Consider the following 12,852-nt stretch of genomic DNA (forward strand, 5'->3'; position numbering starts at 1 on the left):
CTGTCTAGCCCTCATTCATCCCCATGTCCTCGAGATTCATCCCCTGAATGAAGGCTGTAAATTTTTGCACGGGATGACAGAAGATCTTTGAGCATCGGAGTTATGCAAATGTAGCAGTGGCACTTTTAAGTGCAGATTGATTGGGATTGCAAACCAAATACCAGTGATTTACAGGACCAAGTGCTTCCTACAGAGAGGACTGAGTGATATTCACTGACCTGAACCATCCTGGATCCTGACACAGCCCAGGTCTGACCTGGAGCTGACATTCCTTCCCACCTGTGCTGCCCATTTACCCATTTCTCAGAATAGGAAGAAAATCACCATGGGCCAGTTTCCAACTCTCTGAGTATTATTGGGTGGCCCTGGTCTACATATGGCCCTTTTCTTGGCAAAAGAGCCAGTGTAAGTACGCTAAGTACCACAAAGTCCAAACATGAAACTGGTCCCTTGTGCCTGCACAGCACTGTAAGGACCAGCGGGTGACAGGCAGAGCTCATGCTGGGCTGGAGGAACCAGGAGGGATGTGCTTACCTGACACAAAGGCCACTTTCTCCTTTAGTATAGGAAGGACATCAGCAGCTTTTAAGCCATCATTTCGGAATGAACCTGCAAAAGAGATGAAGACAGGAAAGCCACATTAGAAGATACAATGTCCTGGCTTCAGACTTCACCAACAATCCATGTTTCTCACTCAGACTGGAGGAAGTCTATAAATTACATAAAGGCACCAAGAGCCAGGCCCTTATGGCTGATAAATGAATATCATTAGCATCAACAGAGACATGCTTGTGAAAAGAAAATAGAGAGTATCAACTCATCCCACTTCATCCTTCAGAAGTTCTGAAAGGTTAATAAATTGGAGGGAGATATAAAAAGGAGCAGAAACCAGTGTAACTGCAATTTCAACAGGCACTGGAGGACAGTCCTGAGAGATCCCTAAAGAGCCCTTTGTGTCAGAAAAGCACTGAGGAATTTAGTTCTGGTTGCCGAATTCTTTCTGTGTTCAAGTAAGAAGGGCTTCATGCACTCTGAATTAAAGACATGAGTCTTTGCTATTAACTTGTCCTTTTTATGAGAATAACCCCACAGATCCTGGGCTTTGGCTAGCTCTCACATCAAAGACAGGAACCGTTCAGCCAAAGGTAATATTTTGGAATTTAAGCAGATTTGTATGTATGCATCTCATCCAACCGTGAAGCAAACCAGAACAGCCAATGTGCTAGACATATCATGAGGGCTCAAAGACACTGAACCAGAGTTCTGGGCCAAATTCCCCCAGCTGCAAGATCAGCAAGTGTCAATGCAAGCTGAGTTTTGGCCAATGCATGTTAAATTCATTGGGGAAACAGCGAACTCAATTCTTAGGCACTTAACTATGCAGTAGACATTACATAACTGAAGTCATAGTGAACACATTACAAAAAAATAAAAAAAAAATCAGTGGCTATGTGAAATATATAATAAAGACTTCTCAGCAAGAAGCGTTTGTAGACTGCTACACCGAGGGCTCAAGGACAACTTGAAACACTCTCCTACCTCAGTGCATCTCCCGGAGGCAATGCACCTGGAGCCCAGGGGAAAGATATCTGACTTTTAAAGACAGTCACCTCCTGAGCTGCAGCAGGGCAGGCTAAAGGCAGGGGGACCTGCTGCTAACAGCTCCGATGTCCTGGCTGTGTGCAGGAGAGGCAAGGAAGGACATGAACGGGGACAGTGCTGCCAGAAGGTGTTTTCAACATTCTCAGTATTCCCCAGGACAGATTGGTCACACTCCAAAATGATGAAAGAACTGGAAAGCTGTGACCCTGTTCTCCAGCCAGAAAATCCACAAAAGCTCCCCAAAACTACAAATCTTCCCTCAGGATGAGGGATGAAACTCCTAAAGACAGAGTAGTGCTTAAAGCAAGGTCCCTGCTCTAGGTGAGGTGCATGCTCACCTGAGCAGCAGCTCATGACCTGCAGACCGGGCCGTGACCGCAGCGTGCAGAGCTCACTGCAGCTCATGCCAAATGCCACACACCAGCAGCTCCATCTCGGAGCAGGCTGGCAGGTTTTCCAGCAAGGGCTGGGGGAAAGGATGCCTGAACAGGAAAAACAATGGCTGTAATAAGGGCTCCAAAAGCAAAGACAAATCTGTCTCCAGGAGGGCCCCAAGCAGCAATGATGCATTCCCCAGTTCATGAGTTATTATAAGCATACTCCTAATAATGCTCATTTTCATCCTAACCCCCAGCTGTTTCTAATACATTTGTTTTGTTTATTTGCATGCTGGATCTGAAGCCATGTCTGCATAGCACCATCTCATTTTGTCGCAGAGCCCCAGTTATACAACTGTGTAGGCAGTGCCTTCCTAGTCGATGATGAAGGCCACGCTTTGTACTCTGCCCCACACTCCCCCCTACCCTTGTATGACTCGAGCCCCTCTGCAGCAGATGAACAGAGAAGGACAGATGGATGAGGGAAGGGCAGGCTGAACTCTGAGCATTTGGGCACTGGTTTGCTGGTTCACCATCGCCATAAGCCATCATAAGCCATCGACACAACAGTGCCCCTCTTGCTCTTCTACCTGCAAGTCTCACCATGCTTTGCAAAGAAGTGTCAGCATTGCAAGTGCCTCTTTACCAAAAGAGAATCAGAGGTGCAGAGAGCACGGTGCCACATCCCAGTCACCCTGCAGCACCTCACTCCTTTGCCACACCTTGGCTTAGCATGCTATCCACATGGTGGGGATGCTCTGGTTATCCACAAACCTTTGTTACTCCAGGCACACAAGAAGAAAACATACCATGCCTGCAGGAGCAGCAGACCGAATAATGTATTCTTGAAAACTTGGAAACACTGAAAATTTTAAAAACTGGATGCTCAGCATGGCTGAGTCACTTTTCAGGGCAGATCAATGCTGTAAATGCACAGCCCGTCTCCTAGCAGGGATTCCCTGTGCAGCAGAAGCAGCTCACAGTTTTAGGTGAGATGCTGTAATGAGAAGCCAGCTGGGTGAGATGGGAAACTTAAAGCACATTTCCACATTAAAGGCAGCAAACTTGAAACTGATAAGAGGAAATTTGTTTTGGTTTGGGCTTGGGTTGGGTTTTCTTCCCCACACTAATGCCCCATTTGGCCTGGGGAACTTGCTGCTATAGGACATGGAGGTCAGCAGCACAAGAGGCTTTCCCAAAGGCTTAGAGATCTGCAAGCTGCAAACATCTCCAGGGAACTGTAAAGATTAATAAAATAAACAAGAGTTTTGGAAAGAATATAAGCCTCCAGACTTTGGAGTGAAAGCCAGACTCTAGTTATTGGAGTGAAATATAAATTATGCCTGGAGGGAGCCCTGCAGGCTTTAGGATTTCGTTCTCTAAGAAGAGGTCAGTGGCCTCTGTTGGAGACGCTGTCTTGGGTTAGATGGACCAACCCGTGGTCTGCTCCAGAGTGGCTTTTCCTAGAAAAGCTCTAGCTCCAATCTGAAAAAAGCAGTGTGCTCTTGGCTTCAAATAAAGATCAGCTGCTGGAAATATGGAAATACTTTCTATACTGAAAAAAGTATGCGTAGGCAAGAAGAAGGCCTCCTGTCAGAGCACTGCATGGGGCTTAATCACTTGGCTCCTGATGTCTTCAGCGGGAGTAGTTCATCCCAAGTCCCATGCAATGTTTCATGAAATTCAGCCCACATTCTCATAGTTCTCAGAACAGATTTGACTATTTAAAAACTTTGGCATGAAGTTTCTTTAACCAAACAAAACTGAACTCCTTCAGCTGAACCCATCCCTTGAGGAACTCCACTGGAGTCCAGGAGGCAACAGTAGGATTAATCTGGTCCATATTGTTCATTTCTTCTTGCCTGAGTAAAGGCCTCTTCCATATTTCTTACTTTTTTTCCCCTCAGTTTTTCAGAGCAGTTATCTCCTAAGTTTATCACAGCCTATTTACCTCCCCCCTCCCAAAGCCTCAGGGGATTTTATTTGTGTTTACAGTACAGTAGCATCTTGCCTTTCTACAATGTGCAAACAGAAGGGATGTCTGATGTGAGCAGAGAGAGGGAGAACAAAGGAGACATTATTATTCCCATTGTAGCCTTTGCAAACTGAGACAGAGAAAATTGACTTGTCCAGTGTCAGACAGAAAGTTTGTGCAGAGCTGAGCCCTCATTTCCCCAGCGCTTCCCCAGTGCTTTCCTCACACAACCATCCCTTTGTTTTCTGGAAGAATATCATCCTCCTTTCTCTCGTCTTAATACTTTTTGCTTCCTCCTCCTGCCTTTCTCTCTCCGCTATTCTTTCTTTCTGCTTTTCTCCCTCAAATATTTACTTTTCTTGTCTGGGATAGGCTATCTTTAACCCTTTCCTTCACTTCTTGCATGCTATTGTCCATCTCCACAGGGCTGCGAGCCTTCCTGGCTGGATTTCTCCGAGCTCCACAGGGCGCACAGAGGGGCTTAGCCGAGGGCTGGCGGGGGCTTTGCCACTGGGATTTCCCTGGTAGGGGCTCATTGGTTTGCAGGCAGAAAGGCCACAGCATGGCACGAGCATTTTGTTGAATAGAAGCAACATGTGCTCCGGACTTGCATTTTAGCACCATCTGGCAGAGATAAATGGGCCTGGACACTCTGCATCTGCCTGTCGCTCCTCTGCGGATGACAGGCTGATCCCTGATGCAAAGAAAGGGCGTTTTGGTGCCCTGAACTCCCCAGGGGCCATGTGAGGCTCTCCTGCTAGCCTTCCCCGCTGCAGGCTGCAGTTATAAACCGAGTCAGAAACTTCACCAACAAAGGATATTATTCTCATTATTAACTGATAGACAGTGATAAAATGACCTCACAGGAAGCACATACAGTGCTGGGCCTGCAGGTCAGAGTATGGCAGGGCCAGGGTGAGTGAGGCAGGTTGGGCTGCCAGGCACCATAGGCAGGGGGTGAGGACAGTGCCCCTTGAGCTGGGGATGGCCTCAGCAAGCACTGACGGGGACATTGCGGGTATTTTCCGAGGAAGCACAGCTGGCGTTGGCTGTGTTCCTCACCCCATGCAGAGCAAGGGCTGGAGATGGCTTTCAGCTCTGCGATGGAAATGCAAATAATCCCCAGGACCTTCATAGACACGATGGCTCTCCCGCTATACAACTGGAGACCCACGCAGCATCGAAGCTTATGCTGAAATGTCTATTTATTTCTGCATGTGTGAGTGTATATAAACACAGGATTATAGACAAATATGCATGGAAAGTGCCTAACAGCTACCTGACAGAGGATCCAACCATAAATCTGCTTTGAATCTGATCTCCAGCACTCCTGTTAGCCTCGTACAGGGTAAATGTCTTTATGCCATCAGATGTAGTGTGCAGACGGACACACAGACCTATGCCTTAGCCTCGCTTTCCAGGTGACCTCCTGAAAAGTTGCAAGAGCCATGGAAACCAAACAGACAGGCTGCACAGAAGACTCACACCACTGCACCACATGCCAAAGACGTTATCCCAGCTGAGACAAAAGTTATATTCACTACATTGTTGCATTTATTCTAAAATGAAAAGATGAATGCTGTTTTTATATGTAATGCTTAGCCTCGGTCCAAGACCAACACTATTTTCTCCACACTTCCTTATTTTGTCCTCCCGTCTATTAATTATACACCACCACTGCTCGCTGGAACACCCTTCTGGTCACGGCTATTGGGCAGTGATGCTAAGAGCTTCCTTCCTCCGCTGCCAAGTTTTGCCAGTGCTTGTCAGAGGTCCAGCAGCTTTTCTGTCCCCTCTACATGGGGCAGTCGGTCCCTCTGATTTCCCACTACTCGAATGCTCCCAAAGGGACAGCCTCTGTGAACGCAGCCCCCTTCCCTCCCTTGCCTACAACGCTGCAAAAAGCAGGGCTGGGGTTCAGGGAGCTCACTAATTGCTGAGATTGTTATTCCTTCCACGAGGTACTTGGCAGCACCGATCCTCCCAGCACAGCCTTTGAATGTCCACACATTTAAACAGTAGCCTCAGCTTGAAAGCAGGCCAAAGAATAGGCAAGGCTTCAACAAAGGTACAGCCCCTTGCAGCAAACATGCAAATTCATTAGCCTCTGTGCACATGTGGTCTCTAATAAGCTGAATTTAGCATCTGAAACCTAAAACACTGCACCCTGTGCATCCCACTTAAGCCAACACTCAGGCTTTGCCTTCTCATACAAGGCACAAAACTAGTCAAAGCATCAGAAGGATACCAAATTAACACACAATCTGTGGCAAAGGCTGAGCTTCATCTCCATCCAGGGGGTATTTTATTCATTTCATTTGAAGCAAACATTAACAGGGATGCTAAGAGAACGCAATGAGTGTGAGTCAATCTTTTACGCATTTCCTTTTTATTTTCATCAGTACTTGGAACCAGGCTGAGATCTTTCAGTTCCTACCCTTAGAAAAATAATTAGACATTATAGGTAGCCCTGTGGATAGCACATCTGACTGCTAGTCAAAAGACTTGGCTCTTTTTGTGGTTCTGCTCCTGAACTGCTTTGTGATCCTGAACAGGCTGTTTTAACTGTGCTAGATCTTGGTTTTCCTGGCTGTGGAAGGGGGATAATGACTGCCCACATTAGTAAAGTACAGTCAGGTCCACAGACCTCAAACGTACCTTAAAAATGTGAATTAATTTTGTCTCAAAAAACCTTTCTGAGACAGGGAACTGCTGCAATCTGCTTTTATAAATAGGCAAAATGTGGCAGTGACAGTAGGAAATACTTGCCCTGGTGAACACAACTTTCTGGGGAGGAAAGGGAGATGTTAAGAGAACTGGAAAAGATTATGTCACAAAATCCTGTGTTTTATTTCTTAAGTGTGCAAGGGGCAGATCTGCTACCCAAGAGGGAAATAATCACATTTAGCACCTTGAGCTTCAAGACATTGAGTATCTTTCTGTAGGTTGCGGTATGCTTCAGTAACCACCCACATGCAACAGCCTTTTACAGCGTTAATAAAGAGCTATGGGCCATTTGTAACCTGAAGTAGAATTTCAAGCATGGACATGGTTTCTACCCAGGCTAGTGTGCATGAATATTTTCTTTTCATTTCACTTCCCTCTCGATTACAATCAGATTCCTTATGGAAACATTCCTCAGAATTTTATAATCCTATAAAAAGTTTAAACCTGCTGATGGATTCGTGCAGGAAGGATGCAAGTCCTCTGTGAAATCTGAGAGGCTGGGTACACAGGGGCTCATCCTCTATTAAATTCTGGTAGGTAGAATAATTTCCTTTAGCCAGCACTTGTTTAGTTTACTGGCTTTTTCCAAAAAGCAGCAGCAGGGCATCAGCCAGCACCTGTAACTTGTAATCTGTCCCTGCAAAAGCCCTGCTCAGGTCCTGGAGGTCCCCAGGCACCAGAAATTTATCTGGGACAAAAAATAAAATAAAATATCTAATTATATACAACATTCAGGAGGCACTTTGCTGAAACGCCAGCCATACAAAAGGACCATATGCCAGTGCCTCAAGTGTGCTTTGCAAACATCTGCCTCTCAGGGGGATTTCATGCCAGACAGTAAGAAAGCAACTTTAATTAGAAGCCAATTGAGATCCTTGTCCCAAGGCCTGTGACTCCCCTAAAAAATAAAAAACAAACAACCACCAACAACAAAAACACAACAAATGATCTAACCAAATACATTTGCCCATGTGTTTAAAAACAATCTGTACATTTTCCCTCTGAATGCAGAGCACTTTCTGAAGTTTTTCTGGCAGGGTTCAGTGTACCCTGTCCTAATGCATGCACAGGCTGACAAAGTTCCCGTTGCCTTCAGCAGGATCCCTGCCCTGGAGAGACAGTTGTGTCTTGTGTGAGTGTCAGGGGGGATTTTAAACCGGTCATATGTGATTGTGGCTCATCCAGCATTCACAAACTAACACCTCACTATTAATTAGGATTTCTTTTCCCTCCGTCTCACCTCACTTCACTTCAAATCCCATCTGATCAGATACATGTCTTCCTTTGCTCATCCCCTTTGGTATTTCTTTCTTTCTGCTAGAGCTTAGGATTTCAGCATGCAACTACAGTGTCATTCTGCAAAGCCAATTTAAATAAAATAAAATAAAATAAAATAAAATAAAATAAAATAAAATAAAATAAAATAAAATAAAATAAAATAATTTAAAAAAAAAAAAAAGCAGAGACCTGCAGGAGAATTTTCCTTAGGGATAAATCAAGATGTTGTCTCTGGCTGTGCATCTCCAGTTGTGCTGGCACAGAGGGGATAAATGAAGCTGCCAGCCAGCAGCCAATGCAGCAGATCCCACAGTGGTACAGGGGATGCTCATGGGCTCTGCTCTCCTGCTGGGCTACTCCAAAAGCAGCAACCTGGGGAGCAGGGGCTCCCCTGGCACCCATTGTCCGCATTACAGTTTCCCAGAACCTACTGTTCCTCAAGCTAACCTCTAAATGATGACAGTACGTATCCCCCTCACAGGCTGCCTCACTCTAACAAAGCACCAAAGTACAGGGTGGCCGCAGCAGCTCCTCTGAGGGACCCACGAGGTATAACAGCCATTGGCTTAACTTCCCCAGCCGCATCCAAAACCTAAACAAAACCAGGGCAAATGCTTTACATACACCAGCAGGAAGGAGAGGGCAAGGCACTCACGGGGCTAAATAATTCATCTGCCTCTCTTAGGTACGCTGACATGTTTGACACACATTAAACATTAATGGAAATCATTTTACGGATGGCTGAGTCATGCCATAGGCGCACCATCTTCTGCCTCTCCACCTGCCCTTTTCCCCCTCATCCAGCCCCAACGGTGGAGCATGGCCACTTGTAACGCTGCCCTCGGATGGGACCAGGAGCCCCCAGATGCTGGGGGACAGAGGGGGCTCAGCATCCCCTGGGAATGCAGGGACGAGAGCAGAGCTCACTGAACCCCAGCCCCGCTGCTGCTAAATTCACCAGCCCGCTGTTGTGTTAATTGCTGAATGCAAGGGGCTGGGAATTATTTTGCAAAGCAAATTACCTCCCTGATTTCTAAAAGCTTCCTAGCCATGTTTTTTTTTTTTATCTTCCTATTTTTAGTTTCAATATATAAATGCCAATTATATTATTGCCTGCCTCTGTTTAATCTAATGTTAGCCTACTCATTTTTTCAGTCATTTCACTCTAAGGCCAGTATGTCCCCTTCTGCCCAAATCTCCTTGGCATGCTACCATAAATGTTTATAGCCCTACGACTTACTGTTGTAAAAAGCTTGACGTTTTTGTGGTAAAAACCTGCAATGTTATTGTAATGTTGAATCAAAAAGGATCACCAGCAGGTTGAAAATGCAGCTTTCTTTTGGTTTTATTCCAGCTAAAGACACGTATAAAGAGATGACTGGGATTAAAGCCTCATTAACTGCCTGGATGTCTTCTTGGGCAAGCACTCCTCTTAAATTTACTGCAGTGGTACTCAACAGAAGGTAAAGGTACACAATGCCACCAGACAGCCTTCAAAGACAGAGGATACACGTTTAACCTTATCTCACATATCCTATTAGACTGTGAGACTGGATGACATAATTACCAAAATATGTTCTTCATCCCAAACATGCTTTCTTTTTTTTTTTTTTTTTTTTTTTTTTAATTGAAAGGGCTAAAATATTTCTAACACGATTATTACCTAGACTTGATAAGTTGGCTACTTTTCACTAAGGGGGAGCTAAGAGTGGCACAAATACCTAGCTACAGGTTAATGAGATCTGACTGATCTCCAGAGGGTGCAAGCTGCTGCTCTATAGATGCCCATCAACTGGAGTCAAATGACCATCCCACTAACTCATCCCTAAAACACAGGGAAAAAAATTAAGACCCCTCTTCCCAGCCCACTGCCAGGTTGTAAAAGAAAAAGTCACATACCTGACAATGTTTACTTTTTTTATTTTTTTCGACACAGCTGACTAAAGAGCTATTATTTCAGGAATGATTCTTTAACTTCACAGAATGCAATATAAAATCTTTTTCCCGCACGTATCTTCTCTTCTTATAAAGGGATTTTATTGGTTGGTGTCTCCCCCCATTCCAGTTTCACCAACCAGCACGCTCTGCAAAGACTTTCAATTTCAGGCAGGAGGAAACTGCCCCATGCGAAGAGCTGGTAATAGTCCACAAAGCTCGTCTGAGAGGTCTCCTAAAGGCAGTGAAATTATGCGTCAATTACAGACTTGATCTATTGCAGCTTGAGGTTTCCTATTAGGATCTTGAGCACAGTACTGAGCAGCAGACCCCAATCCAAACCCAGCCAAGTCAACAAAAAGACATTGATTACCTTCAGTAAGTTGAAGATGAGAGGCAAGGAGAGTTCCTCCTTTCACTCACATCTCCTACTGCAGGTGAGATTTCACTTCTTTGGCTGCAGCAGTTTTCATAACCCATTTAAAATCCGTTTTTCTATTTTTCCCCATCCAGTAATACAACCTGCATGCACATCTTATGCTCAGTGTCCCTGCTCTCCAGCACAAATGTACCCACCAGCACCTTCTCTTACTTTCATTCTAGGTTTGCTGATAAAAGGACAGACCTAGTCAACGTTTTCAGCCTATAAGTAAACCCAGGCTTTCCATGACCTCTTCCTGCCAAATCCAGCTCTACAGTTGGAATGACTTATCCATTATATTGGTTCAATAACTCTTAGGCTCTACCATGCTAATACAGCTTTGAACACATGACAAGACACAGTCAGAAGTCAATAAAACATTAGGAACAATCACAAAACAAAAACGGCAAATTAACTGCACAAAGGGAAAGAAAGAAACATATTTTTCTACCTGCTTCCAAAGCAAAAGCAGAATGAAAGATGGGCTGGAGAGAACAGATTATCATGCTTTGACTTCATTATTATAATAATTAATTTATATTAGCAAGTGTACATTAAGAAGATGTGTTTCCACCCCTTTGCCACCACCAGCTGGTACAACATGTGTGTGTCAGTCATTGGAAACAGTAGCTGTGCTGATGGCCCTCTCCATCCATCTTATATCTGCATCCTGTCCTGACTGCAGCTGTCTTTTGGGGTCAAGTCAGCAGTAGAACTGCACCAACACATCATGGAGAACAGTTCCTGCCCAAAAGTATCTAAAATGGCCACAACCAAGTACAGTTGTAGACAACTGAACATGTAATGACTTCTTCCTTTTTCATAGCAGCTGACCGATGGCAGAGAGCAGGTGTCATGGACAGGGATTTTAGGCAAGACATTCATAATAACCTTTTCGAAACCTGTTATTTACAAACCTGTGCTGGAAAAGGAGCTAGGTTATGGCTTTTCAGCCTGAGCTCTTGTTCCTTTAATATGCTGAGAAAATACTCAGTTTTGCTCCACAAATCAGTTTTATACCTCCTCCAGTGGATCCCTCTGCAGTATTTGGACCTGTCCTCACCAGCAGGTTTTGGGAATATTGCCTGGGACTGGGAGGACTAGGAAAATATCCTCTTGGCAATGTCTGCTTAAATTTGGTGATCTGATGAAAATTCAGCCTATGTAAACACATCTACCCTGTCTGCCACTTTCCTGAGAAGCCCTATCAAACATGACAATAATCATTTATAACAAGGAGAGTAGTAACTACAGAAAGTCAAGATACATGAGACTGACTACTAATAAAAGCTGCAGGATAAAGCATTAACAACATGCTTGTGAATAAAAAAGGCATACTGAAATATTATGGAAAGAAATTTACCATGCAGGAGTAAAGGTACAAAATCCAGTTTTCCACGTGGTATACTGGCTTTAGTGATATAGGCAAACAACCTTCTCACAGTCATGAAATGCATCTTTGGAAATGTTTTGTGAACTCATACACAGAGAACAAAACAGAGATAAATAGACTCTTCTTCCCCTTTACTGAAGAGCCACAGTACTGAGCACACTGCCTGCTATAAGGCTACTGACAATTAAGGATGTGTCACTCTGAGCAGTATCTCTGTCTGTACATATCTAACCCAACCATTACTACCATCCTCAGCCGCCACCACACAACCATGCACAGAAACCCTACATTATGAGAATAAATATCCATTGAAGCCAAAATGGCAAGTCAGCTGAGCACATAAATTGCCCAGATTCTACCCGAGGACAAGAATAATTATCTTGCTAAATCCACTTTAAAACCCTCACTTAAGAATACTTTCTGAAGAGGTCAAGCCCTGATGGGAGCTAATACTTTCAAATGAACCTTTGTTATTGCCCAAATACAAAGAGCCGTTTTAACGCACTGCGTCAGAAGAATGCCTTCTCCAGGAGCAAGGCTGCCTCCATTTGTATAGATCACCACTTAAGTGTTCGGTGAGTCATATGACTTTGTGGCTTTGAAAGATTGCACTTTGATGTCCAACAGACAGATGTCAGCATAAAAAAAAAAAAAACGGGGAAAAAAAAGTCCAAGCTCTGCACAGCCAGCATTAATTTACAAAACAGCAGTGAGCTCATGTGCAGACACCAAATAAGTACCAGCAACCAAGCTACCTCCTCTCTGCTTTGCTTCCAAAATATTTTTAGCAATTGTGTATCTACAGAAGCGCCAGTAAAATGAGGTACCCTAACACACAGCAACCTGCTCAGCAACAGGGGTGTGCAACCACTTGCAATACGCTAGCTCAGGAGCACCGTACCCAGTAAAGCAGTGCACTTGGAGCTGTAACGTCAGCTAGTCCCTCCGTGTCAATTGCTTGAGGAGCAGTGTGTTGGAGCTCACACTGCCACTGTCACTGCTGCTCCACGGATAAACAGAAGGCTTCTGTCATCAGTGTTTTCAATCCAGCACTTTTCACGAGCACTGCTATTCAATTATAATGATTGTTTTGTTAAGTGTGGTTCTACTCTGAAAACTGACTCCATGAAAATAGGATCATGGA

General features: G+C 44.5%; 1 protein-coding gene across 10 annotated transcripts in view; it reads right to left on the reverse strand.

Annotated features, from left to right (window-relative positions):
* Positions 1-12,852, reverse strand: part of KALRN (kalirin RhoGEF kinase) — a 495,524-nt gene that overhangs the window by 339,055 nt on the left and 143,617 nt on the right. For 9 of the 10 annotated variants that reach the window (XM_082764116.1, XM_082764117.1, XM_082764118.1 and 6 more), the window contains exon 2: positions 535-609. The exons of the other annotated variant lie outside the window; for it this stretch is intronic. In XM_082764116.1, coding sequence (XP_082620242.1) covers positions 535-609 — 75 coding nt within the window. The remainder of the gene's footprint in view (positions 1-534; positions 610-12,852) is intronic. 10 annotated transcript variants of the gene reach the window in all.

The sequence above is a fragment of the Aythya marila genome (genome assembly GCF_965140915.1).
Source record: "Aythya marila genome assembly, chromosome: 6".
Classification (NCBI taxonomy): Eukaryota; Metazoa; Chordata; class Aves; order Anseriformes; family Anatidae; genus Aythya; species Aythya marila.